A 26,269-nucleotide genomic window follows, 5' to 3' on the forward strand; every position below is an offset into this window, starting at 1 on the left:
AAAACTTCAGTGGTTCAGACTGGAATTTTCCATGCTGGGTGTCTGCCTCCAGCTGGATGCTTTTGCGTTTTTTTCCAGCTCTTTCAGAGAACAAGCTGGAAGGAGGAAAAAAGACATTGTGTCCACAGCTTTTTTTTTTTCTAGTAGTCCATCAAGCACTAAATTGTGACAGCGTAGCTGGATGTGCTTTTGCTAAGCCTCGTAAAACTATCCATGTGTGGCCAACTTGCAAAGCTCTGAAAAGAGCTGCACGTACCTGAGAAACTTTGTGGAGGGTGGCAACTAATTAATCCAGGGATTTAGTGTGTGCTGTAGCTGTGTCCCTGTAGAGCAGCTAGGCATGATTGTCCAGGACAGCTGCAGTGAGTGAGCAAGACAGACCTATCCTGCGAGGGGTTTTCCCCAGAGCTGTGGTGCGGGAGGAAAGGAAAGCTCCCTTCTGTGCTCTGTCTCTCTGCTCTTTGTGTTGTGGCAGTACGGAGGAGACCACAGCCTGACTGGAATACTGAGAAGGATTCATTTGGGACAAGGGAGCAGAGCCAGCAGTGGGAGGGAGAAGCACAAAAGGAGGTATAGGCTTAGAGAACAGGCGAGAGGGTCCATAGACAGGACTGGATCTTGGAACTGAACCCAGGCCCATACGTCAGCACTCTGCTGCCATCTGAATCCTGAGGAAGGAGCTGGGTGGAAGGCTGTGTGTTCTGTGGTGGTGAGCCACTAGGAGGAGCATGAATGCTGCTGGAGGCCACAGCCTGGCCTCTGCCCTGCCCCACATTTGGACATTTCCAGAAAGTTTTGGAACTGTCCTAGAGAGTCAAGAAATCTCAGTGATCAGAAGTGGGGAAATGGGAGCAGGGCATTCAGCTCTGTATATTACCTTCTGTAGGAGGTCATCACCTTGTTTATGTGCACAGAATCCTAATTCTGCCACATGGCTTTGTGCAGTGCAGATAGTGCACTGTAGATTGAGAGCTGTGCAGGCAGGGAAGCTGTTGTCTGTCTCCTGCTTGCCCATGGAATAAATCAGGTGGTCGCTGAAAGATTGTCTTGTATTTCTGCTAGTGAGCCACACTGGAGAAGCAAAATTTGTGTTCCCCTTTGCAGAGCTCCAGGGGGGCACTTAGTACAGAGTGGTTCACTCCTGCTGCCATCTCAGGCCCTTTTACTTTCCAGGTGCCTCTGATGTGTGTGGAGTACAGCTGTAACAGCAGTAAGAAAGCATCAGTGTCTACAGTTGAAATCTTTGGGTTTAGGTGGCAAATATCATGCAGGGTTCAGAGGCTGCTGAAACTGAAGCAGTTGGCGTTTTTATGGGTTGCCGAAAATATGTGGAGATGTTTTAAATCTCAATTACACTGCATCAGGGAGGATATTAACAAGGGTGAAAAACCATCACCATGAGCTAGTATTCCTGGACCACCCTTTCTGATCAGCAGAGAGAGGTTCATCCAAGGGAGCTAAGTTAAATTAGAGGTTTGGGGGAGCCTTTCTCCTTCCAGTGACAATTCAGGGATCTTGGTTGGATGAGTGCTAATGTAGCCTTTGTGGACATGCCATCAGTGTGAGCCCATCAGTGGAGACTTGTGGAGAGCAAGACCAGTATCTTCCAAAGTGCTCAGACTGTGTGAGAGCTCCAGGGATTTGTATCTGCGGGCTGGATCTGTAGTATTGGATTGGATTCCATTCCATGATCCTTCCTATGTGGTGTACTTCTGGGAAAGTATGGAGTGTACTTGATCAGTTTGTTTAGGGCTCTGGACGTGGAAGTTATTAAAAGCAAGATGAGGTTAGTGCAGGCAGTCATCCTGGGGCATTTGTTGGCTTTGAGTGCTTGACTGTCACAACTTCAGAGTCCTTCTCATGATGACCTGGGTGTGTAATAGATATGAAGGCTTTTGTCTGCATTTCACATCAGGTTAATATCTCAAAAACATCACCAATAATTGGTGGCTAGTTGTTCAATAATTTTTCTGTCAATTATTTCTTTTCCCCAGGTGTGTGATTAGAACGCCCATGTAAATAGTTACATCTAGTTGTCTGATGACTTTGATTTTTATAACCCTTGCTTTTCTCTCAGAATTTAGCTGGCCTTTACATTTTGTGGAAGGTTTCCACTTTAGCAGCAAAGCTTTTTTTGGTTTAGAATGATCTGACTTATTTAAGAAACACCTAAGTTCTTTAGATGCAGTAGGTATAAAAGTCCTTCTTGGAGGGAAAATAGCTCCCTAACTCTGTTGGGCTTTACGGTAAGAGAACAAGTCTGGGTTAAAACAGCTGGAGGGATTGTCTGTAGTGGTAGGTGCTCAAGGGGGGGGGATTGTGAGAAGGTTTCCTTGCCTTGGCTATCACTGCCAAGTTACTAATCATCATCTTTCCTGTTGCAGATGGATGTACTCCACTTATGTTGGCATCTCTGCGGGCGGGCGGCTCCGATATCAGCGAGGATGACGAGGATGGAGAAGACTCCTCAGCAAATATAATAACAGACTTGATCTATCAGGGTGCCAACCTGCAGGCCCAGACAGACCGCACTGGGGAGATGGCCCTGCACTTGGCAGCCCGTTACTCGAGAGCAGACGCTGCAAAACGTTTGCTGGATGCTGGTGCTGATGCCAATGCACGGGACAACATGGGACGGACCCCCCTGCATGCAGCTGTGGCTGCTGATGCCCAGGGTGTCTTCCAGGTACAGCAGTTGAAGAACCCTGTGCTCTGTATTTGTGTGAACCTGCCCAAGCTGGGCTCTGTTCGCTCACAGCCCTGCTCTTGTGCCTTCCACAGTGTGATGGCCAGGCAAAACTATTTTACATCCACTTTTCTCGGGTATTCATAGCTTGAAGAACTCAGCATGCATGAATCATCTCGCATGTATTTATTTGGTCTGTTTGCCTCTGTCACCTATTTTCTGGGTCCTTGCATTTCAGTGCTCAGGCTGCTTTGTCATTATAAAGTTTCTCTTGAGATTCTGCCAAAATCCTCAGTCTTGGTCTGTAGTGGTATTGAAAAAAAAAAATCTGTCTTCCCCTGTTGTCCAGATCCTGATCCGTAACAGAGTGACAGACTTGGATGCTCGGATGAATGATGGAACGACCCCATTAATTCTGGCTGCACGTCTGGCTGTGGAAGGAATGGTGGCCGAGCTCATTAATTGCCAGGCTGATGTGAACGCCGTAGATGACCACGGTAACATGAACACCACATACTGGGCTGGGCAAATATCTGTCATGGTGTGAGCAGAGAGGGGTGAGCTTCTGCTCTCCCAGAGTGTGGGCTGCTCAGGAATTCTGTAGCTGAATCACACAGCGGGCTCTTCTGCGAAGTCCTCTTGGCAGTAACTGACTGCAGGCTGCTGCACAGTTCCTTGGTTAGACAGTCCTGAAAGAGAAGCAGAAGAAATATGGGGTTGGATATGCTGGGATTTTCTGGAGATATGATTCTGCGGATAGGTTATTTAAAAAAACAAAAATAAAAAATGCCCAGACCAAGTGCTGAAAGTCCCATTGCATCCTATGCCATCGGGGCATGTCACAGCATGGTGATTTCCAAAGTGATTTTTCCATTCTTCAGGACATGTTCACATGCTGCAGGCTGCACTGCAGTTGCTTCCTTCCCTCAGTGTACTTTGTACCTCTTGGCTTTTGTCTGCACTTCACTTCAAGTGAAAATGTCACCAATAATCAGTGGCTAGTTGCTCAGTAATCTTTCTGTCAATTGTTTCTTTTTCCCAGGTAGGTGATTAGAGCATCTGCTCTAGAAAATAGCAAAATAGCTCCTTGGTTTGTTACTGAAGTTGTTGGGTTTCCCTGCAGGTAAATCTGCTCTTCACTGGGCTGCCGCTGTCAACAATGTGGAAGCAACATTAGTACTGCTGAAAAACGGAGCCAACAGAGACATGCAGGATAACAAGGTACAGTGTGGGGGTGCTCAGCATGCCTGTGCTTCCTAACTTAAAGCACCTTTTCGCTGTTGGTAATGAAGTAAGTTCAGATTTTCTAAACTGAGTGCTCAGTGCAGGTCTTCCAAACCCAGACTGTGACCGGAACTCTCCCCAAGTGCTGGATGCCTTACAGGATTTCTGATACAGGAGAGCAGTTCTCTTTCTTGTTTGGCCACGTCCTGGCTATCAATGCTGTCCTGCTTTACTTGCAGGGAAGGAATGCAATACAGAATCAATGGGGTGTGAGAGCACCAGGTGGAGTGCTGCTGGTGTCAAACAGCTGGATTCCAGTTAGCAGAGAGAAAGATCTGGCAGTGCAGCAGCAGTCATGTCCTGTCATATTTCCAGGGAATCTCAGTGCAGGGTGGATATGGGAGAGGAGCCCCTCTGTTTGAGAGATAGTCTGCACTGTGCAGATGTTCTGTAGCTTTACTGTTAGTTTTTGCTGTGTCTTAGTCCTTAATTTATTTCCTCTGCCTAAGGTTTCTTTTTTGGATTATTATACATCGCTCAGTGGATTTCAGAGCTACCAACAAACAAGCTGCAGTTCCTTACTGGGCTGTTTTAGTCCTTTGTACCTTTCCCTCATAGGGGAGAGTGGGAGAAAGGCACAGGTGCTTTCATGGTTCCTCCAAGGACCCATGGCAGAATAGTGCCCTTCCTGGTAGGATATTTCAACCTGTGCTCCACTGCTGTGTATGAAATTATTTCCTGTAATCTGCCTTTTTAAGTGGGTACCTCTTAGAATGGGTGGTTCTTGGTGACAGTTAATGTGACACTGCATTAAACAGCATTTAAATGGTTTAATGGTTGCCACACCATAAGGGATTGTGAGCTGTAACTCAGTCCCCCCACAGTGAAGCCTCTAAAATATTTACTCTCTGTGTTTTCAGGAAGAGACTCCACTCTTCCTTGCTGCTCGGGAAGGCAGTTTCGAAGCAGCAAAAATCTTGCTGGACCATTTTGCCAATCGAGACATCACAGACCACATGGATCGCCTGCCCCGGGACGTGGCCCAGGATCGGATGCACCATGACATAGTGCAGCTTCTCAACGAGTACAATGTGGCACACAGCCCTGCGGGGCACCCCGGGGCCATGCTGAACTCTGCCCTCTCCCCGGTCATCTGTGGCCCCAATAGGTCCTTCCTCAATCTGAAACACGCGTCATTAAGCAAGAAGTCACGAAAACCGAATGCCAAAGGCATCATGCCCACAAACCTCACCAAAGATGCAAAGAGGAGAAGGAAGAAGTCCCTCAGCGAGGGCAAAGGGCAGTTTTCGGAGAGCTCAGTGACCCTGTCACCAGTCGATTCCCTGGAATCGCCCCACGCTTTTGCATCCGAACCAACATCGTCTCCTGTGATGCCATCGCCGGGGGTGTTGCACTCGTCGCCCAGCTCGCTGCTGACCGCCCCGTCGGTGCAGGCCGCGCACACCATGTCCTTCTCCAACCTCCACGAGATGCAGCCCTTAGGACGTGGATCCAGCACGGTACTCCCATCTGTCAGCCAGCTGCTTTCACAGCACAGAACCACCCCTCCGAACAGCGGGCTTGGCAGGCTCCGGCCAGGCAACGTTTCCACCGAGTGGATGAACCGCATGGAGGTGAACGAGTCCCAGTACAACGAGATGTTTGGCATGGTGCCGCAGGTGATGCATTCCCACCCCAGTGTTTCTCAGCAGAGCGGCTTGGTTCAAGCAGACACGAAGCACCTGGGAGTGTCCAGGGAGTCTTTGCCCCCCATCATGACTTTCCAGCTGGTTCCCAAGGGCGGCATAAACCAGCAAGCACTGCCACAGCAGGCCCAGTCAAACTGCGCTCAGAACATGGCTGGTCCTCTTAGCTCCATGTATCAGATCCCGGATCTAGCCCAGCTGCCCAGCGCCTCGTTCTCCATGGCTGCCATCCCTCAGCAGGACGGGCAGGTGGCTCAGACGGTCCTCCCGGCCTACCACCAGTTCCAGAGCTCGATGGGGAAGTACCCCACACCTCCCTCACAGCACAGCTGCTACTCCTCAGCCACAGAACGGACTCCTAGCCACAACCGGCACTTACAAGGCGAACACCCATACCTGACTCCATCGCCCGAATCTCCAGACCAGTGGTCAAGCTCTTCCCCACACTCTGCCTCTGACTGGTCTGATGTGGCAACCAGTCCCGGTAACAACCAGCGCGGGCCAGCGGCCGCTCACATGACAGAGCAGCAGCGGAACAACATGCAGGTGTACGCCTGAGGGCTGGCCAAGGTGAAGCCCAATTAAAGTGGACTCCAGAACTCATGAAGGTCTTCCAGGATGGAAATGAAGAACCATTTTAGTATCCAAGAGTCTTAATGAGCCCAGGATGTTCTTTTGTTGGAGGGACTGCGGTCGCTGTAGGCTTGTATGCTTTTATGCTAAACAGAGAACTGTAGAAGCTGGTGATGGAGAAGACCAGCTGGGTCACTTATAACCAACTCCCACGCACCTTGGATGTGACTGCTGTCTGCACTGGATTCTCCAGTCTGCTTTTAATATGTGTTCCACCGTTTCTTTGGGGAGACAGCTCTTCAGCTTAATACATCTTGTGGTCTTTTCTCCAGAAATTTAGCCAAAACCAGCTTTGTATCCTTATTTTGTTACTCCTTCTGTTACCCACGTAACCTCTCTCTGAAGCACCTTCTACTAGTTCTCCTCGAGTTCAAGTTGCCTTGTCTTGACACAGCTCAGAGCTGCACCCACATTCCTAGACCCTTCCTTCCCTTGGCCACTCTTGCTCAGCAAGTGAGCCGGACTTCCCAAAACACCTGCAGGTCAAGTGACACCTTCTGTCACACAGCTTCACCCTTTCCTTTTCAAGAGTCTTTGTCTTATACAGACCCACTAACACCCCTTAGCGTTCTCACTGCCTGCCCCCCAGGTATTATGAGATTATATATACATATAGTCTTTTAGGTTGTTTGTTTTGTTATTTCCCCTCCCAAAAACGCTGGTCTGACCTGGTCTTCCCGCTGCAGTGGCCTGTAGGCACATCTCTCCAGTGTTGTGTGTCTTCCCTGGGGACATGCCTGACCATTTTTGACACACTACCTTCCCCATGCCCCCATCCTGCCAGGTGTGCCCATGACTGCCTTCATGGACTCCCATGCCGGAAGAGATGCACTGCTACTGATACAGGCCTTTTGGGAAGCTCTTGGGATGAGCATGAGTGTTTCAAAAACTGGTAACATGAGCTCCCAGCGTTCTTGCACAGTACTCCCCTCCCCTCCATCCAAGGGTGGCTGTGTGTCCTGTCCTCCAAATACCATATGCTGCCTCTTTATGGGATTATCAGTAAGTGTCAAACATGTCATTACATGTTTGCAGTGTGTGTCCTCCTGCGTCAGGAATGACATCCAGCCCTTTGAAAAGTGTCCCTTTTGCTCCAGCCCTGGATCAGAGCTGCCTTGTCTTCCCCTCCCAACAAGGAGGCTGCAGCACTGATTCCCAAGCAGGCTTCCAGCAGGAGCAGTGGTGTGCCTGAAGCCAGGAGCTGGACTTTTGCAGCAGACCAAATAGTTCAGAAACCATTGCCTCATGCAGTTTGGTTCACAGGTTTGGGGCTGTCCTCTGCTCTCAGCTTCAGCCTATGTCGAGATTTCCCAGCTGAGGTGCCCCACGTGCCCTGTGGGACAGTAGTACCATTCATACTGCAGCTCCCCCGACAGTTTTGGAGTAATGGAAGCCAGCTGTCGCTGACCTTAGACAAACAGCTGTTCTTTCTGCTTTGTCTGCAAGAGTAGCGCTTCCCTGAAGGGCTCCGAACCAGTCAGCAGCCGAAGTGAACATTTGTGGGGATGGTTTGCTCCTACCTCTTCAGGGGAACCCTGCAGACATATGTTCCAAAGAGATCGGTGCTGTCGGCTGCTGCCAAAGGACTGAAGGCTGCTCCCCTCCGAGCAGGTCATCCAACACCTTACCATGTACAGTATTGTCTCCGATGTTTCTTTACATTCTAATCAAGAGTTAAAGTTGCCTTTTTTCTTTTCCAACTCGACTCAATGGTACATGAAGGCAGGGCCTCAGGAGGAGCTGGTTCCCAGGGCCATTGTTTTGGGCTGAAGTTTTTAATTCTGTCTGAAGTTACTGCTTTTTACAATGCACACAGTGTTCCCCGGCACGCTCGCTGCAGTGCACCCCGTGAAGTTTAGCTGCAGCCGACTCAGATCTCCAGGCAGGAGCCTGCAGCCTCCTGGGGGCCTGTCCAGGTACACATTTCACTGCAAATAATGAAGTGTTGCTACATCGATGCTAAAGAAACAAAGGGCTTTTCCTCCTTAGCCCCAAATAACCAAGTGCCTTTTTATATATGTGGCTATCTTCTACAAGATGAGTGCTTTCTGTGGAATGAAGTCGGTTCCGTGCCTGGCCTGTTAATATGATGGCCCTCTGCCTTTCTCTCTTTTTTTTTTTTAACTACTTGTAAAGATAATATCTCCTTAAGGTGGTATTTTATCTCGTAAGTTGTAGAGTAACCATTCACACAGCAGCATTTTCCTATATTAATAATGGAAAATATTTGCTTATTTTTACATTTTTTATAAAAGTCTTTTATGAAAACAGTTGCTGCCAAATGTATAAGCAATTTTTATCCCCAGAATAAAAAGTACGTGCCCAGTGTCTGTGTGCTGCTGCTTTCATTTGTCTTCCTGGCTATCTTACACAGCCACCAGATTATACATGAATCAACAGTGTTCAGCAGCTGTTCAGATTCTGGCAACGGGGGGTTCAATAGCATTTTCACAGTCCATGTCAGGAGACAGCTTTTGGGAATCAGGAGTGTTCTCTATCTCAGCAGCACATGAACCCTGCCACTTAGAACCACCCAAGGGAACTGGAAGCAGCCTGGCTTGGATGTAGCCAACGGATTTGGAGTCTCTTGGTTGGCTGAGAAGAGGGAAGCCAAGCAGCTGGGCATACTGGGAAAGACAGGGCTGGGATGGGACCTTTCTTGGATACTTTGCGTAAGAGCTCTCACTTGCCTGTGAGTCTGGGAGGCAAAGAAGGGCTGGGGTGTTTGTGTGGCTTTTAGAAAGGTTGTGAGGAAGTGTGAGTCAGGTGGTGATTAGTGGGAGCTATGGATTCATTTGTTCCCTCTGGTCCTGCTTGCTTCCTTCCCTTGGCTGTTTGCTGTTCTTCTAGCAGGGAAGAGGACCCTCGTTGCTGGAGCTGAGGCTGTCTCCCTGGCTTTGTCTCAGCAGCTGATGCACAAAATCATAGAATCCTTAAGGCTGGAAAAGCCCTCTAAGATCAAGTCCAACCATTAATCCAGCACCACCATGTTCACCACTAATCTGTGTCTCCAGGGGCCACATAAAGATGTTTCTTGAATGCTTCCAAGAATGGTGAGTCCACCACTTCCTGGGCAACTTGATCCAATGCCTGACTGCCCTTTCATTGAAGAAATTTTCCCTAATATCCAATCTAAATCTCCCCTGGTGCAGCTTGAGGCCATTTACTCTCATCATAGCACTTTTTACCTGGAAGAAGAGACTGACCTCCACCTGGCTACAGCCTCCTTTTAGGTAGTAGAGAATGATAAGGTTCCCACTGAGTCTCCTTTTCTCCAGACTAGGAGCATGAAGATTTGTGATTTCTCCAGCCTCTGAAACAGAGAATCATGACTCCTCTGTCCTGGTCTCAGACTTGAACAGTTTGACTTGGACAGTCAGACAACAAACTGTCAGTAGCTGCTGTGCTGCATTTGGAGCATGGAGATGCCACTGAAGCCTTGGGCTCCACTAGTGCTCACCTGGCTGTTTTCCAACTCTTGCTGTGGACTCGGATGGAGCTGGTAGCTAAATTACGATGCCTAGCAGGGGTAAAGCTGCTGGGGGCATTTTAAGGGTTTAATATTCAAACAGCGCAGCTCCTTTATCTTCTGGTAGAGCCAGCTTGGCAAGTCCAAACCTCCGGGAGGCATTCATCCATGTTCTCCCACAGCCTGCACATCTGTGCCAAAGTTTAGCAAGCTCTGCTGAGCCTCTGGCACAGCTGCATCGAGTTTACTGGTGCTCAGGCTGAGACTTGAAGCTGCGACTCCTTGGGAACAGCACATTCCTCTCCCCCAGCCCGGGATGGCCAGGGGCTTGTGGAAACTTGCTGTATTGCATCCAAACATGCCTAACTGGGCCAGCCAGGCACGGAGCTGGGGCATCACTTATCTGAGAAGTAGAGGAGGAACCTCAGGCTCCTTTGGGGAACTTTTTCACAGTTTTTCATAAATCAAGGGTGGAGCCCTGTTTTCTATGGGGTTATTGTGTTTCTAGAGTTTCCCCATTAGTCAGGACAGCTATTCTCTGGAGGGTTGTTTCTTTCAGAACTGATAGCAGGCAGCAGCTGTGTTTGGACACAGGAAGGCTTTACACCTTTGATCCCAGAGGGTGCCTAGCAAGCAGCAGCAGCTGTATCCTGGCTTTGTGTGTGAAGTAGATGGGTCTGATCCTTCTCCCTCCCTGGGGCAAAAGCCAGACCTGCCTCTGCATGCCAGCATGGAGCTGCTCCCCGTGGGTGCAACAGCATTCACTGTCTGCATGTTTCGGCAAATGCTGCCACAGAGGAGATCCCGTGGGAGATCCCTGGGGTTCATGGCTTGATCCTGACAGCAAGCTCTCCATTTTAGGGGAAGCAGGGCTCAGTTCTGCATCCGGATCCTCTGCAGGTAGCTGCCTCCTGCATAGCTCCCAGTGGCCTCCTCCAAGGGTTTTGCGGTGGGTTGGGAGAAGGAGAACCAGGCATTGGCTGGAGCTGGCAGCAGCAGGGTACTGGGCAGGAGCTGGCAGCTTTGCAGGAGCCACGGGACAGGCAGCAGGATGAGCTTTCAAGGCCACTTTGGTACATTATGAGCCAGCGAAGCGACACTCCAGAGCGTCATGTTTGCAGCAGTAGCATAGAGAACTCCAGGTGCCTCCCACAGGGGCAGAGGACTCCCCGGGGTGAGGAGCAAGGACCATGACAGAGAAGGCTGTGCCTTCTCTTGCCTAAGGGTTCCAGCTGCTGGGGCTGTGGGCAGCCCACCTCTGTGGCTCCATGCCAGCAGCAACCTCCCCAGCACCGGGGCTGCAGGTTCCCCCCGTGGGGCAGGGGCAGTGGGGGGCTGCTGCTCCAGGACCTGCCCCCCCCCTCCTGGAGGGACGCAGAGTGACAAAGCCCTGCGTCACCGCTGGGCACGAGGGCTGGGCACCCACACCGCTATCTGATGGCACCGCCGGCCCCCGGCTGCAGGCTGTTCCCACATCCCGTCGTCCTGCATCCTGCTCACAAACCTCCCCCGGCAGTTCAAACAAGGGCGGTGTGTGTGACGCATGGCAGAGCTGGGCAGGGTGTAGGGCCCAGCTGGGTGCCATCCCTCAGCTGGGGACACAGGCAGTGCCAGCGGGTGGTCCCCGTGTCCCGACTGCTCACTGCAGGGATGCTCTGGCCAGGATGAGGGGCTCACCCCCAGGGCTCGCCCCTGCCAGCCCCTGGCCCAGCCAGGGCTGGGCCAGCAGGCATCCCTGTCAGGTGCCAGGCTGCTCTCAGCCACAAGATTACCTCTATATCGCGGGATCGATTTATGATAATTGCAGGGGGTTTATTGACCAACTAGGACAGGCTCTTCCTGTCTGTTTCTAGAGATATGTTAAATGCAAACAGAGTTGTAGATCTGGGCAATTTTCCAGCAAAGCAGGGGGGGGGATGGACGGGAGTCAGCAGTAAGACTTTTATGGTGAGAATCACCTGAGCTGGGCAAACACCGATGCTGATGAGCACCAGGCTATAAAGGGCAGCTCCTCTCTTCTCCCTCTCCCAGCGATCCACGACAAGCCGTTATTCCTCCGCATCTCCAGATAACAGGTGAGGAAGAGGACTCTCACAAAGCAGCTGAAGCCTTGGGATTCTCACAGCTGACTTGGGGGTAAACAGGAGCTGATCCCAGCCCTGACAGCTCCCGAGGACCTGAGCTCTGCGCTTTTCTGCATGGGGCGGGCTGTGATGATGCATTTTTCAGCCCTGCATTGACTTTTGTCGCTGATTCTTTGAGGGGAAGACAAGCTGAGTCTGCAAATTGGCCCCAGTGCCCAGGGATTAGCCCACATAAAGGGGAACTGTGCTGATGCAGCTGATTTGTCTCCCCAGCCCGGGCAGGACTACGAGCTCAGGGTGTGAAAATGATGCCGAGCACATAGTCCCTGCAGCCCTATTGGCCACAGCTCTGCTTGTTGGTGCTGCTGCTGCCCCAGGTCCTCTGCCCCATGCCTGTGGCAGCACTCTCCTCATGTCCCCACAGAGCAGCTTGGCTCAGTCAGATGCCTCCTGCCAAGGCTGTGACTGGTGGGGCCAGTGTGGGCTGGGGACCCCAGCCGTGCCTGGGACATGGGATATGGGCACGGGACAGTGACCTGTGCCAGGGAGGAGAGAGAGAGGCACAGACTGCCATCTCCTCCACGTGGCTGAAAGGGGCCAGATTCAGCCCACAGGGTGGGTTTGCACTCTCTGGGCACAGGTGGCATCTTCTGTCCCCAAGGGACCTCGTGTGACCCCCCTGAGTCTTTACAGGGATCAAGGAGGATGATGGCAGCAGCCAGACTCGCCCTCCTGCTGCTGGGCTGCATGGGGCTCCTGCAGCCAGCCGGTAAGTCCCACGGCTCGGGGGACAGCTGCTTTTGTAATGAGGACAGGGGGGAGCCATGCTCCTCTCCAGCCAGCAATGCTGGCTGTCCCCCATCCCTCCCCACTGCTCTCGGTCTGCAGCTGGCAGGTATATAAGCTACTGCCCTAACGGCTGGTCCTACTACAAGCTCAACTGCTTCAAGTACTTCCCTGATGTCCGGACCTGGGACGAGGCTGAGGTAAGCCCACTGGGGCACACAGGCAGACAGGGACTCCCCATCTCCTTGAGGTGCCCCAGCACTGACAGCTCTCTCTGCAGAGCCAGTGCCAGGCCATCCAGGACGGTGCCCACCTGGCCTGGGTGGAGGACCAGCGTGAGGCCATCACCCTGAAGAAAGCCATCTCCTACTACCAGCGCGTGCAGCCCGTCTGGCTCGGGCTCCACTACAGTGAAGAGGTGAGGCAGGGGCTGCAGGGGTGATCGGGGCTGGAAGGCCACAGAGCCATGCCTCTGAACCTCCTCTCTCCTCACAGAGCCAGGACTGGAAGTGGACAGGTGGGGACAAGTACAGCACTGCCAGTGGGCTGTCCGGGAATGGTGCCAGTCCGGGGAAATGCGCCATGTTGACCCACCAGAGCAGTGAGTGCCCGGATCCCACATCCACATTCAGTGCCTGCTCTTGGCTGGCATTCCCCCCCTCCCTCCTCCTCTGGGTCCTGGCCCTCTGGGGGCTGTAGTTGGCAGAGCTGGTGCCCCTGTTCTAACCGTGGCCCCCACCAACCCTTGGCCCATCTCTCCAACAGGCTTCAGTCTGTGGTCCAGCGCCAACTGCACTCAGAAGCATCACTACATCTGCAAGTTCACCCCCTTGCACTGAGCACAGCCTCTGGCCCGTGGGGGACCCCATGCCAGTGATGTTCCTCCTGTGCCACCTCTGCTCCTCTCCGCACAATTCCTAAAAATACATCTATAAAAAAAGAAGCATGCAAGTGCTGTGTGAGCTTGGTGCTGGTGCAAAGCCCTGGGCTGGTCCGGGAGGGAGGGAGGCAGGTGCTTCCATGGCTCTCCCAGCTTTCTTGCTTCCAAGGGCTTCAGCACTGCTGGTGCTAGCAGAGCTGTTTGGGGATCAGTCCCCAGGAGCTGCAGGGCCAGTGGCTCTCCTGGCTGAGTGCTCATGTTTGCTCATCCCCAGCCCCCTGGTGCCAAACGAAAGGTGTCCCTGGGGAGCAGGTGAGGGGACAGGAGTGTCCCCAGGGTGCAGATATGGAGACCTGGGGCACAGAAATGGGTGGGGATCAGAGCCGTCGTGGGTGTGCAGGCACGGGGACAGAGCTCCCACGGGTGCAGACAGCTCCACAGGGATCTGGGGGCTGCGATGCTGCCCCCTGGCCATGTCGACAGCACCACCGGGACCAAAGGTCCCTTCTTGTGTCACTATAACGTTGCCACAGGCATCACGTGGCTGTTTGCTCTGCTGCTTTGAAGGTGGCTCTGCCCCCACCCAGCTCAGGGGGTTTTCACCCCCCGGAGCCGCGGCACGTGTCAAACGTGGACTGCGCCCTGGGCAGCACGGATAGTGCCAGCACCAAAGACCTGGCCGCCCTCTGCTCCCTCCCAGGACCTCGGGGGCAATCGGGGAGGCCACACAGCGCCGCGCTCACTGCTCAGTGACCACAGCTGTGCCGGCGAGCCGTGGGCACCGGAGCTGCCCCCGCCGGGGCTGCGGAAGAGCCGGTCCCGCGGCTCAGCCCCGGCTCCAGCCGAGCGCGTCCCCGGGCTTTGGGGCACAGGACGGAGACATCTCACAAGCTCCCCCCTCCGAAGCCCCGCTGCCCCTGCTGTGTTGGCTGGCGCTCGGCGACCTTTGAGCGCCAGTGTCCGGCACGCTGATAAAGGCCGGGAGGGCTGTGCCGAGTTACCCACGCAGTTTATAAAAGCACCACTCAGGGCCCGTCCCGCTTTCCCTCTGTCCCGACGCTCGTCCTTCCGTCCGTGCAGCGGTCGGGGCGAAGATGTTGCGCTTGGTTGGCCGTGCCGCGCGCTGCTGGGGGGCCAGGTGGGCACCACCAGGGCCAGAACAGGCACCCCGGGGGGCCCAGCACCCCGTGGCCTTGCAAAGGGCATGGTGAGCATCCACATGGATCGGGCGGGCCGGAGACGTAGCCAGGGCAGGGGTGGGGAGCTGTCTGAGCTCTTAAACCTTGCTGGGGAAGGGGATCCTCTCCCTCCTCCCTGGCAGCGCTGCCAGGCACAGGGAACTAGTAGGGATTTGGGGTGCTCCCAACCTGGGCTGCTCGCTGGTGGCATCTCCCCAGGACCACCCCCGTGTTCCCAATGCTCGGGGCTACCACGGGACTGCCACCACTCCCTCTGCCCCACAGCCTCTCCAGTGCTGCCGGGACGGGTGCCTGGCCCAAGGATGTGGGCATCCTGGCACTGGAGGTGTACTTCCCTGCCCAGTATGTGGAGCAGGAGGAGCTGGAGCGATATGATGGTGTGGAGGCCGGCAAGTACACACGGGGCTTGGGCCAGAAGCAGATGGGCTTCTGTGCTGCCCATGAGGACATCAACTCCCTGTGCCTGACGGTGGTGCAGCGGCTGGTGGAGCGTGGGCACCTCTCCTGGGATGCCATCGGCCGCCTGGAGGTGGGCACCGAGACTGTCATCGACAAGTCCAAGGCTGTCAAGACTGTCCTCATGCAACTGTTCCGTGACTCGGGCAACACTGATGTGGAGGGCATCGACACCACCAACGCCTGCTATGGCGGCACGGCCTCGCTCTTCAACGCGGCTGCCTGGGTGGAGTCCAGTGCCTGGGATGGTGAGTGCAGGCAGGGACTGTGCCATGGGGCTGGATGCTGGGTGGGTGCCATGGAATAGGGGGAGGAGGCAGGAGGGGGCCTGAAACCCATAGATACTCTGGCAGGCTTCAAAGGAAGCTGCTGCCCCTCCAGGCTCTCCATCACCCCCGTTTCTTGCTTACCTTGGCTGTGACACCTGGCATCATGGAAATGGGAATACACGAGGGCCATGGTGTGGAGGCTTCCACCTGTCGATGGCCCTGACAGTTCCTGACTCCTCCCCAGGTCGTTACGCCGTGGTGGTGTGTGGGGACATTGCCGTCTACGCCACGGGGAACGCGCGGCCCACAGGAGGTGCCGGTGCCATCGCCATGCTGGTGGGACCCAACGCCCCACTGGTGCTGGAGAGAGGTCAGTGTCTTGAGACCCTGGGGATGGCAAGCTGATGAGTGCTGTCCCCGGAGGCCATGCATTCATATCCCAGGCCTGGGCAGAGCTGCTCAGCTCCAGCAGCACTGGATCTGCCAGACCCTGCTGGGTACTACAGGATGCCTGGCTAGCCACATCCCTGTGGAAGGCTGGTGGATGTCAGAACTGGCATGGCAGGCAGCACCCCTGGGTGCTTCTGATTGGGCTCCCTGATGGCAGGCTCTCCCTGTGCCCCCAGGCCTGCGGGGAACCCACATGGAGCATGCCTATGACTTCTACAAGCCGGACCTGTCCTCCGAGTACCCGGTGGTGGATGGGCAGCTCTCCATCCAGTGCTACCTGCGGGCGCTGGACCGCTGCTACGCCGTGTACCGACGGAAGGCGGAGAGCCAGTGGCAGCAGGGTAAGTGGCAGCACCCCTAAGGTGCCCATCCCATCCCCCTGGATGCTGATGGACCCATGTTGCCTTCCAGCCGGCATCCAGAGGCCCTTCACCCTCGATGACTTCAAGTACATCATCTTCCACACACCCTTCTGCAAGCTGGTGCAGAAGTCTGTGGGGCGACTGCTGCTGAATGATTTCTTGGCCTCCCCCAACCCTGACACAGCCTCCGGTCTCTACAAGGGGCTGCAGTCTTTTCGGTGGGTCCCTGCGCCGTGTCCCCCACCCCTCAGCCCAGGCAGGGATGTGCCAGTGCAAGGTTTGAGCCAGCCTCTCTCTGGGCAGTGGTTTAAAGCTGGAGGACACCTACACCAGCAAGGATGTGGAAAAGGCATTCCAGACAGCCAGCCAGGACATATTCAACCAGAAGACCAAGCCCTCCCTGCTCCTCTCCTCCCGCAACGGCAACATGTACACACCGTCCATGTATGGCTGCCTGGCTTCCCTCCTGTCACAGTAAGTCCCCCAAAATGCTAGCTCAGGGGAGGGAGGAGGTCATTTTGGTAAGGGCGGGCAGACCCTGGCTGGCTGGAGGGGGAGGTGCCAGCACTCATATTCCCCCCTTCTCAGCAGAGACCTGACAATTTCAGTGCACACAACCCCCAGCATGGATGCATCCCACTCCGTGCCATCTCCCTGCCAGCCTTTTCATCCCAGCTTGCTGGAGCTGGGCCAGTACATAAAGCCCTTCTGTCATTGCCAGGAGGATGAAAACCCCGTTGTCATGACCTGCAGAATGAGTGACCCCACGGGAAGGGAGCCATGGGAACAGACAGGCCCTGGGGGGAACAAAAGCCTAGTCCCTGGCACCACTGCACTCCAGGGCCACACTCCCTTGGAAATGTGGCCCTGAGACACAAGGACCCCCCTGTCTGGGAAGGAGGCAGCCCCCTACACTACCCCCTCACGCCAGTCTCCTCTAACCCTTCTAACCCCCTGCTCCAGGTCCTCAGCCAAGGACCTGGCTGGCTCCCGGATTGGTGCCTTCTCCTATGGCTCAGGACTGGCTGCCAGCATGTTCTCCTTCCGTGTCTCACAGGATGCAGCCCCAGGTGAGCCCCATGGGAGGGAAGGACTGGGAAGGGAGGGTGGTGTGGGGCTGTGGGGCCCAGGGCTGCCAGTAGTGCCATCTGACTCGTGGGGTGCCCATTGCCAGGCTCGCCCCTGGACAAGCTGGTCTCCAGCCTGGCTGACCTGCCGGCTCGCCTGGACGCTCGCAAGCGCGTGGCCCCACAGGACTTCGCGGAGATCATGAAGCGACGGGAGGAAACCCACCATTTGGGTGAGTGGGGCTGGGAGGATGTGACACCCCCCCACTGGGACCCCATGACACCCCTGAGCATCACTGCCCTCTCCCTGCAGCCGACCACGCTCCCCACGGCTCCCAGGCAGATCTCTTCCCCGGAACCTGGTACCTGACGCGCGTGGATTCCAAGTACCGCCGTGAATATGCCAGGAAGCCCATCTAGAGGGGACTGGAGGGGTGAGCCCTAGGATGGGGGATGCTCTTTTTACCACTGTCATCCCTGCTCATCTCCAAATCCAGGGCTGCCTTCTGTGGGAAACGTCAGCTTGGATGACTGGGGAATGTCCAGTGGTGCCTCGGGCCCCAGAGCTGGTGGAGGCTGTGGCTCTTCTACAAACACCTGGGCAGTGCAGGGGAATAAAGGTGTGGATAGGAGGGGGCAGCAGCTCGGCTCTAGCTCCTGATCTTGAGTGGTCTCCTCCCACCACAGGATACTCCCCTTAAAAACTGTGGATCTGGATTGCAGCCCCTTACAGGATTTATCCCACGGGCACCCGGCATTGGCCACCTGCCCCATTAGACATGTGGCTCAATAACCCCCATTATCCCAGGATGGGAGTGTGCCCTGACATTTTGGGGGAGCCAAGTAAAACCCAGCCTCCCAGTCTCCAGATTGGGGGTGGTAAGAATCCATTTTCCCTGTGAGGTCACTAAAGTGAAACATCCTCATGGCAAACCCCAGGGGCAGGAGGGGGCAGGCGACGCAGGGGCTCACGGGAGGGCTCATCCCCCTTCCAGCACTGCTCTCTGGGCCATGTCCTGGCACGGGACTATGGCCAGATGGGACCTCTGCAGCAGCAGAGACCTTTGCACCCTTCAGCAAACAGCAGCAGGGTTGGGGAGTGGTGAGGGCAGGAGGGAGGGGATTTGGGGTTGAGGACAAGGGACCACACAGACAACGTATCACATGCTCTCTCCTTCTAGACCCTTTATTGAGTGTGGGGCCACCCCAAACTCAGTGTGGGGGTCAGGGACAGCTGGCTCCAATGCTTCCCCAGCTGGGGGAGGGTCCAGGTGCTTCAGCCATGGGGAGAGTCCTTGTTGACAGTTGGGGTCTATAGCAGGTGGAGCTGGAAGATTTCTGTGACATGTGGCTTCAGCTCGCTGAGGTTGGACAGGGGGGCTGAGAGCCCCACGATGCTCCACTGCTCCCCTCCCACTGTGCTGGAGCTGTGGTAGGACTGGAGCTGGACCCCCATCTTGCCCAGAAGCCCTGGGGAGGAGGAGAGGGGTTAGGGACCACAGGCTGCCCCACGACCCAGCAGGGAGCTGAGCTCTGCTCACCCCAACACTCCTCAATGGTCCTTTCTTCCCCCACCCCAAGTCCTTTGCTCCACATCACCCAACCCCCTGCCCAAGCCCCCCATCCATCTCTCCTGTCCTTGCTGTAGCAGGGGCTCAGCTCTGGTTCAGATGCAGGGACCCCCCCGGCTGCTCCCCTGCTCAGGGCTGGTGCAGGGAGCTCACCCGTCAGCGTGGCCAGAGCAGTGGGATCGGAAGCTTTGGCTCTGTAGATGAGGAGAGGGCCAGACAGTGGGGCCGGCTGCTTGAAGGTGGCCCCGTTGATCTCCCGCAGTACCGGGGTGCTGCCCTGTACTGTCCCTGTCACCCGGTGTGGGGTGCCCTGCAGGGACACCTGCACCAAGCCAGTGCTGCTGTCGGGCTCGGGGGCCACGTCGCTGTGGGTGGTTGTGACCTGTCAGAGACGTGGCTGTTCAGTGCCCAGGTCCTGCCTGTGGCAGGGTATGGGGAAGGGATGTCCTCAGAGGCACACCAGGGAATGTCCCCCAGCCTGAGTGCTGCATTAGCAGCCTTGTAGGGTGTCCCCAGGCTCATGCCACTTGGTGAGGAAGGGCAGGGTCTGGATGCACCAGGCTGTGCAGAGGCCGAGTGTCCACGCACCTTCAGCCCAGCCTCCTGGGCCAGCAGCATGGCATTCACCAGGGTCACCTCTTTCCGTGTCCCTCCAGCCAGCATGCCCGCGGCCACGGCAGGTGTCAGGTAGCTCCCGGCCTCCTGCAGGGGTGTCCCTGGGGTGCAGGGAAGTGGCAGGTGTGGATAGGCCAGCAGCAGAGAGGTCAGCCCCGCACTGGAGCAGCCAGCCTGGAGCTGGTCCTTCCACCACCCAATCCATCTACCCGTCCCTACTCCCATCCTCCCACCCATCCATCCCCACACCCCCCTGTACTCCAATCCCACCCTCAACCAACCTCCTGTCCATCCTCTCTCCTGGCTGCCCTCCCACCCATCCAGGTCAGAGGTCCCTGCACACCCTTCCTGCCTGGCTCACCTAGGGTGCAGACCTGCATGCTGCCCTGCACTTGCTTGCCCACCATGTGCAGCACCGTGCCCAGGGCCCGGGCCAGGGCAATCCAGGGCTTGGTCTGGGGTGCAAAAGCCTTGCTGAGAGCCTGCGCGTTAACCTGTGAGGGAGAGCAGGGTGAGCAGTGAGAACCTGCCAGTGAGTGCCCTGGGTTGCTCCCAGTGCACCCATGTGTTACAGACGGGGAAACTGAGGCACAGAGGTGAGGTGCCCAGTGGAGGGACTCACTACACCAGTCAGCCCCTTCCCCGTGGCCATATCCACGATCTGCATGGCGATTTCCTTGCCGCAGCGGCTCTGTGCCTCCCGTGTGCTAGCACCCAGGTGTGGGCAGGAGATGACATTGGGGTGGTTCACCAGGTCACGGTCCTTTGGGGGCTCCTGCAGACACAGTTCCATCCTGCCATCAGCCCTCAGCACCCATCTGGGAACTCAGAGTGGAGGGCATTTACCCTCCTTCCTTTACAAGGAGGGAAGCTGAGGAGGGCTGTGCCTGCTCCCAGTCCCGCAGGGTTTGCTGGGCTACCTTGGCCTGGCTTGGGCAGAGTTAAGGTGATGCTGAGACAAAGCAAAACTCGGGAGGTTCCCACAGCCCAACTCACCTGTGTGAAGACATCCAGGGCAGCCCCGCCACACTGCCCCGACTGCAGCGCCCGCAGCAGCGCGCCCTCATCCACGATGCCACCGCGGGCACAGTTCACCACCTGCACGCCACGGCGGCACTTGGCGAAGGTGCTGTCATTCAGGAGCCCTGTGAATGGAGGGCTGTGAGCAGCAGGGGTCTGCCCTAACTCTCCCCAAATGTCCCTGTGCCGGTGCTCACTCCATACCCGTGGTGGAGGGCAGCAGTGGCGTGTGCACTGTGATGAAGTCGCAGCGGGGCCAGATCTGATCCAGCGGCAGCTGCTCCACGCCAAAAGTGGCTGAGACTTCGGGGGTGATGATGGGGTCATAGCCTATGGTCTGAGGCAGAGCAAGCACTCACTCCTGCAGCCTGGCACGGTGGCTTTGGCTGAGCCAGGGAGGTCCACTATCCCCATCACTCCTCCTGGCCCCTTTCCTTACCTTCATGCCGAAAGCCTGCATGCGAGTGGCCACCTCCCTGCCGATGCGTCCCAGCCCCAGCACAGCCAGCGTCTTCCCATTCAGCTCCATGCCCATGTACTAGGGTGCACAGTGGACCATAAGTGAGCACACCCCACATGGCCACCCACCACCCAGAGGCGCTTCACCTGCCTCCTACCTTCTTACGGTCCCACTTGCCCTCCTTCATGGAGGCAGCTGCCTGTGGGATCTGCCTATAAAGGAGGCTGTGGTCAGCATGGGGCAGGGGGCTGCAGGGTGCATGTCTGTGCCCCCCTCCTGCCCTGCACTCACCTGGCCAAGCACATGATCATCCCACAGGTGAGCTCCGCAGCGCTGAGGCTGTTCCCAGTGGGTGTGCTGGGAATGGAGAGTGGTGTTACTTGTGCGTGTGACCCAGGCTGACAGGGTCTGCACACCGTGAAGATGGAGACATGCAGGGTGGCGCTAGGGATGCCATGGGTGGGGATGGCACCCTACTGAAGCTTCCCCTGCCTCCCCAGGAGCACAGGCAGGGATGTCCCTGCACTCCTGCTCTTACTTCATGACCAGGACACCCTTCCTGGTGGCTGCTTCCACGTCCACGTTGTCCACACCAGTGCCTGCTCTGCCCACCACCTGCAGCCTCTCAGCTGCCTCCAGCACCTCAGCCGTAACTTTGGTGGCCGAGCGGACGATGAGTCCATCGCAGTCCTAAGGAGTGACAGACACGGTGAGTGGGACCAGGGCCAGAATCCGCCGTGCGAAACTGGCCGGACTCTTGCATCAGACGGGAGGCGGGGACCAGTCGAGGGGGTCCGCTGCCACCCGGGACCGGCTCGCTGCGCCTGCCCACCTACCCACCCACCCACGCGTGGGTGCAGCCCTGCCTCACCCGGATCTCCCGTAACAGCTCTTCCTTGCTCAGCCCGGGCTTCTCCTGCACCCGGAGCCCTCCGGCCTCCAGGATCTCCCGGCAGCAGGGGTCCAGGCTTTCGCTGATCAGCACTTTCTGCAGCTTCCCCAGCGCCATGGCGCGACCGGCCCGGACGGGACGGGACGGGACGGGGGTGTCGGCTCTCTCCGCACTCCGCCGAGAGGCTTCTGCTGCCCCTCCGCCGGGCTAAAAGAGCTGCGAGCGGTGCACGTTTTTCGGGCTCATTGGGTCCCGTGTCCATAATCCCACCTCCTTCCCTTCCCCTCCCCGCCCCAGCCCGCCCGGGCCCCCCCTCATCCCTCCCGCCCCCGAGGGGAGGGGGGGAGGAGGCGGAGGGTGGCAGGGCCGGCAAGGGGCCGGCAAGGGGCCGGGCCCCCCAGCAGCCCCAGAGCGAGGGGAGGGTGTGCCCCAGCAGGACCCCGTGGGTCCGGGAGCCACGAAGCCGGGGGGAGTGGGGGGCAGGGTGTCCCGACCCCGCGCACCACGTCCTTGCCTCGGATTCCCCGTCCTGCACATCCCAGCTCAGCGAGGCAGGACGGGAATGGCGGTGGCAGCCACGATGGTGCAGGTCGCTTCCCCACAAGCTGGGGGTGCCGCTGGCAAGGAAACAGCCTGACTCCAGCCCATGGTGAGCCCGGCCATGCCCTTCCCAGCTCACCCAGGAATGGGGTTCCCCACACTCCGCAGCCCAGAGGTGAGGCAGTGCCATGGCCCTTGTCCATCCCAACATTGCACTCGCTCTTGAGCAATGCCCCCGATAAGGGGCTGGGGGCACAGGGCCCTGGCCACTGGCTCCCAATGACGTGGGGTGCACGGGAGCCACCCAGAAAACGCCCTCCATGGGGCAAGAGCTGCGTGGCTGTGTCCAGTGACCTTGCAGTGGGAAGTGCTGACTCTGGGGACACGATTGTGAGGGGACACGATGGGACGAGGCACTGCCCAGCATGCTGGATGGTGAGGGATAGAGGGTGTCCCCTTGCCCATGGGGCCAAACTTTCACAGGGCACTTGGACCAGACACACCCCAGGTCCTTCCCATGGGGAGCTAGGCCTTTCTTCCAGCACTTTCCGTACAGTGGGAGTGGGCAGAACGGACACAGTGCTTGCAAGCTGGGTCCTGAGGGGACTGAGCCCTTCCCCAGGCTCTTCCCTGCAGGCAGCAGGTCTGGACCAAACTGCCCTGTGTGAGACCTGGGTGGCCCCAGAGGCTGTTAAACCCTGCAAAGCCCAAGAGATGGGCAGACAGGAGGTGGCCGGGAGGGGATAACTGCCCTCACCATAGGCAGCACAGCCAAGGTGGGGGAGCCCAGTGCTATGTACACCCTGGAGACATGTAGGGCCTGGCACTACCCATACACAGCACTGTGCACGCTGCAGCCACAGCCAGGGAACAACCGTGACGCCAGAGTGGGGAAAGTCCAGGGCAGCCAACACAGGGGGAGAGAGGCGGTCAAGGGCAGCGGCTGCTGAAATCTGCAGCACGGTCCCAAAACATCCCCCAACACAGAGGAGTGGGAGCTGGCGGCCAGGATGGGGCTCCCTCTCACAGCCTTACGTGCTTGGGGCGCCCACACCGCGGGACTTGAACACGGCCCGCGGCCCCGCAGCCCTCAGCTCCGTTTTAACCATTAGGACCTTGCTCAGTGTGCCCGCCGACCCGGCATCCCGGCGCCCTGCTCCCCATGCCGCCACTGTCTGGGCTTGCCCAGCGCCTCCGAGGCTCCTCTCCTACGCCTGTGGCATTGCTTGTGCAGAGGCCACGCATAAGCCAAGCCACTGCTGCCGCTGGGATCGTATTTGCTGGCTTTTCCCGGGCTGTTGGTGCCCTCTCCTGGGTTGCACGTCCAGAGGCACAGCCCTACAGCACCCCAGCCCTTGCCGGGGGCCTGGTGGGACACGGGGGGTGCTGGCGGCATGGTGGTATCAGCAGGCATGTCCCCCATGCCCTGCCCTCCAAGGGAGCCAGCTGGAGGGGACCTAAAGGCTGGAGGGGACCCAAAGCTGGCAGGGCCAGCGGGATGGGTGCCCTGGGGGACATGGGCCGTGGTGGCTGATGAGGCATGACCAGGCTGGAGTGTGGAGTTTATGGGGGGATGGCACCCTTCTGCTGACCCCATTAGTACCAGGTGTAAAGAGTAAGAAATTTGGCAGAAAATAAAACCACTTGTGTTCCAGCTGGTCCTCAGAGATCAGAGGGGCTGGAGACAGCTGGGCTTAATTTCTGAGTATAATCAATTTGGCACTATAGGTTGTGTTCAACAGGAACTTGCACAAGCGCAGATTCACATATTATTCAACATATTGATCACATGTTAATTCAACACCATAGGTCTGGTTACATTCCATAAGAGCCTTTGTGATCACAGATTCATAAGTACTGCAGTTTATTGAAGCAGCAGAAATACAGATGTGGAATTGGCATTGAAAAACTCACCAGTTGCAATAGAGCTCTTACTGTAACAATAATGTTGTGTTAACCAGGGTAATGATAATAACAATTGTACACAGAAACTTACCAAGAAGTTGGGAGGAGAGAGAGGAGAGTAGCCCATCGCTGTCTCCAAGGCATTTTTGGGTCTTCCTCCTAACCAGGTAAAATTTCTACCCTGCTTATATACAGCCCAATCTTCTTGCCCTACTCCACTGTTATGTAGAGCATGATCTAAGTTAAGAGTTGAGTAATACAGTCATACAAGTGGTAGCATGTACTTCACTAAGCTTATCAGCATATGCAGGAAGTGTATTTTAATATTTAAATTACCTTAATCAGAATAAAAAGTACTTTTTTGGCCACAGTGTCCTTTACATTGCTGGTTGTATGACTTTGTTCTGTTCATCAGAGCCAATGCAGGACCATCCCGTCTCCACAGGACCTCCTCCTTCAGTCAGCTCATCCTTTATTTGCATCATCTGTGCATCTATTCCATCCACACAGGTAACACAGGGGGTGCACAGTGAAGGCCATGGATAGTAACCCCTAGCCCTTGCCCGGGTCCTTGGTCATCATCTCACATCAGGGTCCTGGGTGGGCTCTGCTTGGCAGCAGGTGGGAGGGCCATAGGGGACAGCTGGGGAAGGGGATATGGGGGTGCAGGACAGAAGGGAATGGGGCCAAGCAATGAGGGAGAGGGCAGGGGCAGAACTGGTATTGGAATGACAAGCAGGGAAATTAATTAGGGGGGTCAAAGGGGATTGAGATTATTGGAGTTGGGATGGGGAGTGGCAAAGGAGAGCAAAGGGAAGGGTTGGGGGAGATGAGGGATGTTATGGTGGGATGAGATGCAATGGTGGGATGAGATGCAATGGTGGGTGTTCAAGGGGGTTTATGATGGTGGGGTCAAGGGGGATAAAGGGATACAGAGATGTCCCAGTGGAGAACTGGGAAGTCATTAGAAAGCAAGTGAGGATGTTGTGGGGCTGGAATGGTACATGGTGAGGGGGATTTATGGGGGTCTGGGAGTGGCAAAGGGGATTTGGGGGTGTCAGGTCTGGGATGGAGGCATCCAAGGAAGGGGATGACAAGGAGGACTGGGGGATAACTGGGGTGACAGGATGGATGGTTGGGGGTGCCATGGGGGATCTTGGTTAATTAGGTGTCTTTTGGGTAGACTGTGAGGTTGGAAGAAGGATTGGGGATTTGGAAATCATGAATTGTTTCTGGGAGACTGAATTGTGAGGAAGGATTGGGGCTCAGTCCAGAGGGACTGGCCGGAGTGGAGGGTTGGGGTGGGGGTGGATGTGTCAGCCGGTAAAGGATGGCTGGATTGGGGAGACGAAGGGGGGATGGAGGGACCAGGGAGAGGGCGGAGGGAGAGAGAGGGAGGAGACGGAGCGAGGAAGGACATATGGGGGGGCAGAGGGAAAGACAGAGGGAGGGAAGGAAGGATGCGGGGTCAGAGAGAGAGAGGAAAGGATGGATGAAGGATGGAAGCAGGGAGGTGGAGGAGGGGATTCAGCGGCGGGCGGAGCCGGCCGGTGCCGCAGAGCCGCCTCCCCGGCGCACGCTGGGGCGGCTCGGCGGTGCCTGCGGAGACCCGGCGGCTCGGCCCGGTGCCACCGGTGGCCGGCCCGGTGCTGCCCGGCCCGGCGCTGCCCGGCCTGGCGCGGCGGAGCCCGGCGGGGTAGGATGCGAGCCCCGCGGCGGAGGTGAGGAGCGTGTCCGTGCGTGCGGGTGTCATCCGCGGGTGCGCGTGTCCGTGGGTGATGCGGGTCGGGATGTCCGTGTGTCCCGGGCACGCGGGGGGGCTGCCTGTGCCTGGGACACCCGTGGAGGCTGCGTGTGCCCACGGCAGGGCTGTGGTGATGCCACGGCAGGTTGAGGCCCAGGTAACCCTCGGCAGCAGTGTCGCCGGGATGCGGCCGGGATGCGGATGTGCTCCTTCGGGGATGTGCGGGGCGGGAACCCCCTATCCCAAGCCCC

The 26,269-nt window shown here is 56.7% G+C and overlaps 5 protein-coding genes across 9 annotated transcripts in view; 4 read left to right on the forward strand and 1 right to left on the reverse strand.

Moving 5' to 3' along the window:
- The window catches only part of NOTCH2 (notch 2), an 85,237-nt gene extending 76,660 nt beyond the window's left edge, over nucleotides 1-8,577 (forward strand). Inside the window, exons 30-33 of the mRNA XM_017815861.1 lie at nucleotides 2,385-2,686; nucleotides 3,036-3,183; nucleotides 3,810-3,907; nucleotides 4,831-8,577. Coding sequence (XP_017671350.1) covers nucleotides 2,385-2,686; nucleotides 3,036-3,183; nucleotides 3,810-3,907; nucleotides 4,831-6,174 — 1,892 coding nt within the window. The 3' untranslated portion in view covers nucleotides 6,175-8,577. The remainder of the gene's footprint in view (nucleotides 1-2,384; nucleotides 2,687-3,035; nucleotides 3,184-3,809; nucleotides 3,908-4,830) is intronic.
- A 3,087-nt stretch (nucleotides 8,578-11,664) lies between these two features.
- Nucleotides 11,665-13,526, forward strand: REG4 (regenerating family member 4). 3 transcript variants are annotated; one of them, XM_017815695.1, is made up of 6 exons: nucleotides 11,665-11,793; nucleotides 12,464-12,571; nucleotides 12,691-12,788; nucleotides 12,869-13,006; nucleotides 13,084-13,189; nucleotides 13,354-13,526. In XM_017815695.1, exons 2-6 carry the CDS (start codon nucleotides 12,508-12,510, stop codon nucleotides 13,425-13,427), a joined length of 480 nt encoding a protein of 159 aa, XP_017671184.1. In that variant the 5' UTR covers nucleotides 11,665-11,793; nucleotides 12,464-12,507; the 3' UTR covers nucleotides 13,428-13,526. The 3 variants fall into 3 exon arrangements, with proteins under 3 accessions (XP_017671184.1, XP_017671183.1, XP_017671182.1); XM_017815694.1 differs by having other exon boundaries at nucleotides 11,666-11,793; nucleotides 12,443-12,571; XM_017815693.1 differs by having other exon boundaries at nucleotides 11,677-11,793; nucleotides 12,496-12,571.
- Nucleotides 13,527-14,474: 948 nt separating this feature from the next.
- Nucleotides 14,475-17,975, forward strand: HMGCS2 (3-hydroxy-3-methylglutaryl-CoA synthase 2). Its single transcript, XM_017815936.1, has 9 exons — nucleotides 14,475-14,675; nucleotides 14,932-15,371; nucleotides 15,637-15,762; nucleotides 16,019-16,183; nucleotides 16,254-16,422; nucleotides 16,508-16,678; nucleotides 17,168-17,274; nucleotides 17,379-17,504; nucleotides 17,585-17,975. The coding sequence occupies exons 1-9, from the start codon at nucleotides 14,563-14,565 to the stop codon at nucleotides 17,689-17,691; spliced, it is 1,524 nt and encodes a 507-aa protein (XP_017671425.1). The 5' UTR covers nucleotides 14,475-14,562; the 3' UTR covers nucleotides 17,692-17,975.
- A 460-nt stretch (nucleotides 17,976-18,435) lies between these two features.
- PHGDH (phosphoglycerate dehydrogenase) lies at nucleotides 18,436-22,106 on the reverse strand. The gene is made up of 12 exons (XM_017815736.1): nucleotides 21,809-22,106; nucleotides 21,476-21,627; nucleotides 21,229-21,294; nucleotides 21,095-21,149; nucleotides 20,917-21,015; nucleotides 20,682-20,814; nucleotides 20,454-20,602; nucleotides 20,080-20,232; nucleotides 19,819-19,951; nucleotides 19,431-19,558; nucleotides 18,996-19,224; nucleotides 18,436-18,741 (listed from the first exon to the last, which is right to left on the reverse strand). The coding sequence occupies exons 1-12, from the start codon at nucleotides 21,944-21,946 to the stop codon at nucleotides 18,584-18,586; spliced, it is 1,593 nt and encodes a 530-aa protein (XP_017671225.1). The 5' UTR covers nucleotides 21,947-22,106; the 3' UTR covers nucleotides 18,436-18,583.
- Nucleotides 22,107-22,460: 354 nt separating this feature from the next.
- Nucleotides 22,461-26,269, forward strand: part of LOC108497789 (myomegalin-like) — a 38,623-nt gene continuing 34,814 nt past the window's right edge. For 2 of the 3 annotated variants that reach the window (XM_017815730.1, XM_017815731.1), the window contains exons 1-2: nucleotides 22,461-22,478; nucleotides 24,690-24,784. In XM_017815730.1, coding sequence (XP_017671219.1) covers nucleotides 22,476-22,478; nucleotides 24,690-24,784 — 98 coding nt within the window. In that variant the 5' untranslated portion in view covers nucleotides 22,461-22,475. Of the gene's footprint in view, nucleotides 22,479-24,689; nucleotides 24,785-25,970; nucleotides 25,996-26,269 lie in introns of those variants that run through there. The other variant, XM_017815733.1, reaches the window with a different exon arrangement.

The sequence above is a fragment of the Lepidothrix coronata genome, unplaced genomic scaffold (assembly GCF_001604755.1).
Source record: "Lepidothrix coronata isolate B3197 unplaced genomic scaffold, Lepidothrix_coronata-1.0 Scaffold52, whole genome shotgun sequence".
NCBI lineage: Eukaryota > Metazoa > Chordata > Aves > Passeriformes > Pipridae > Lepidothrix > Lepidothrix coronata.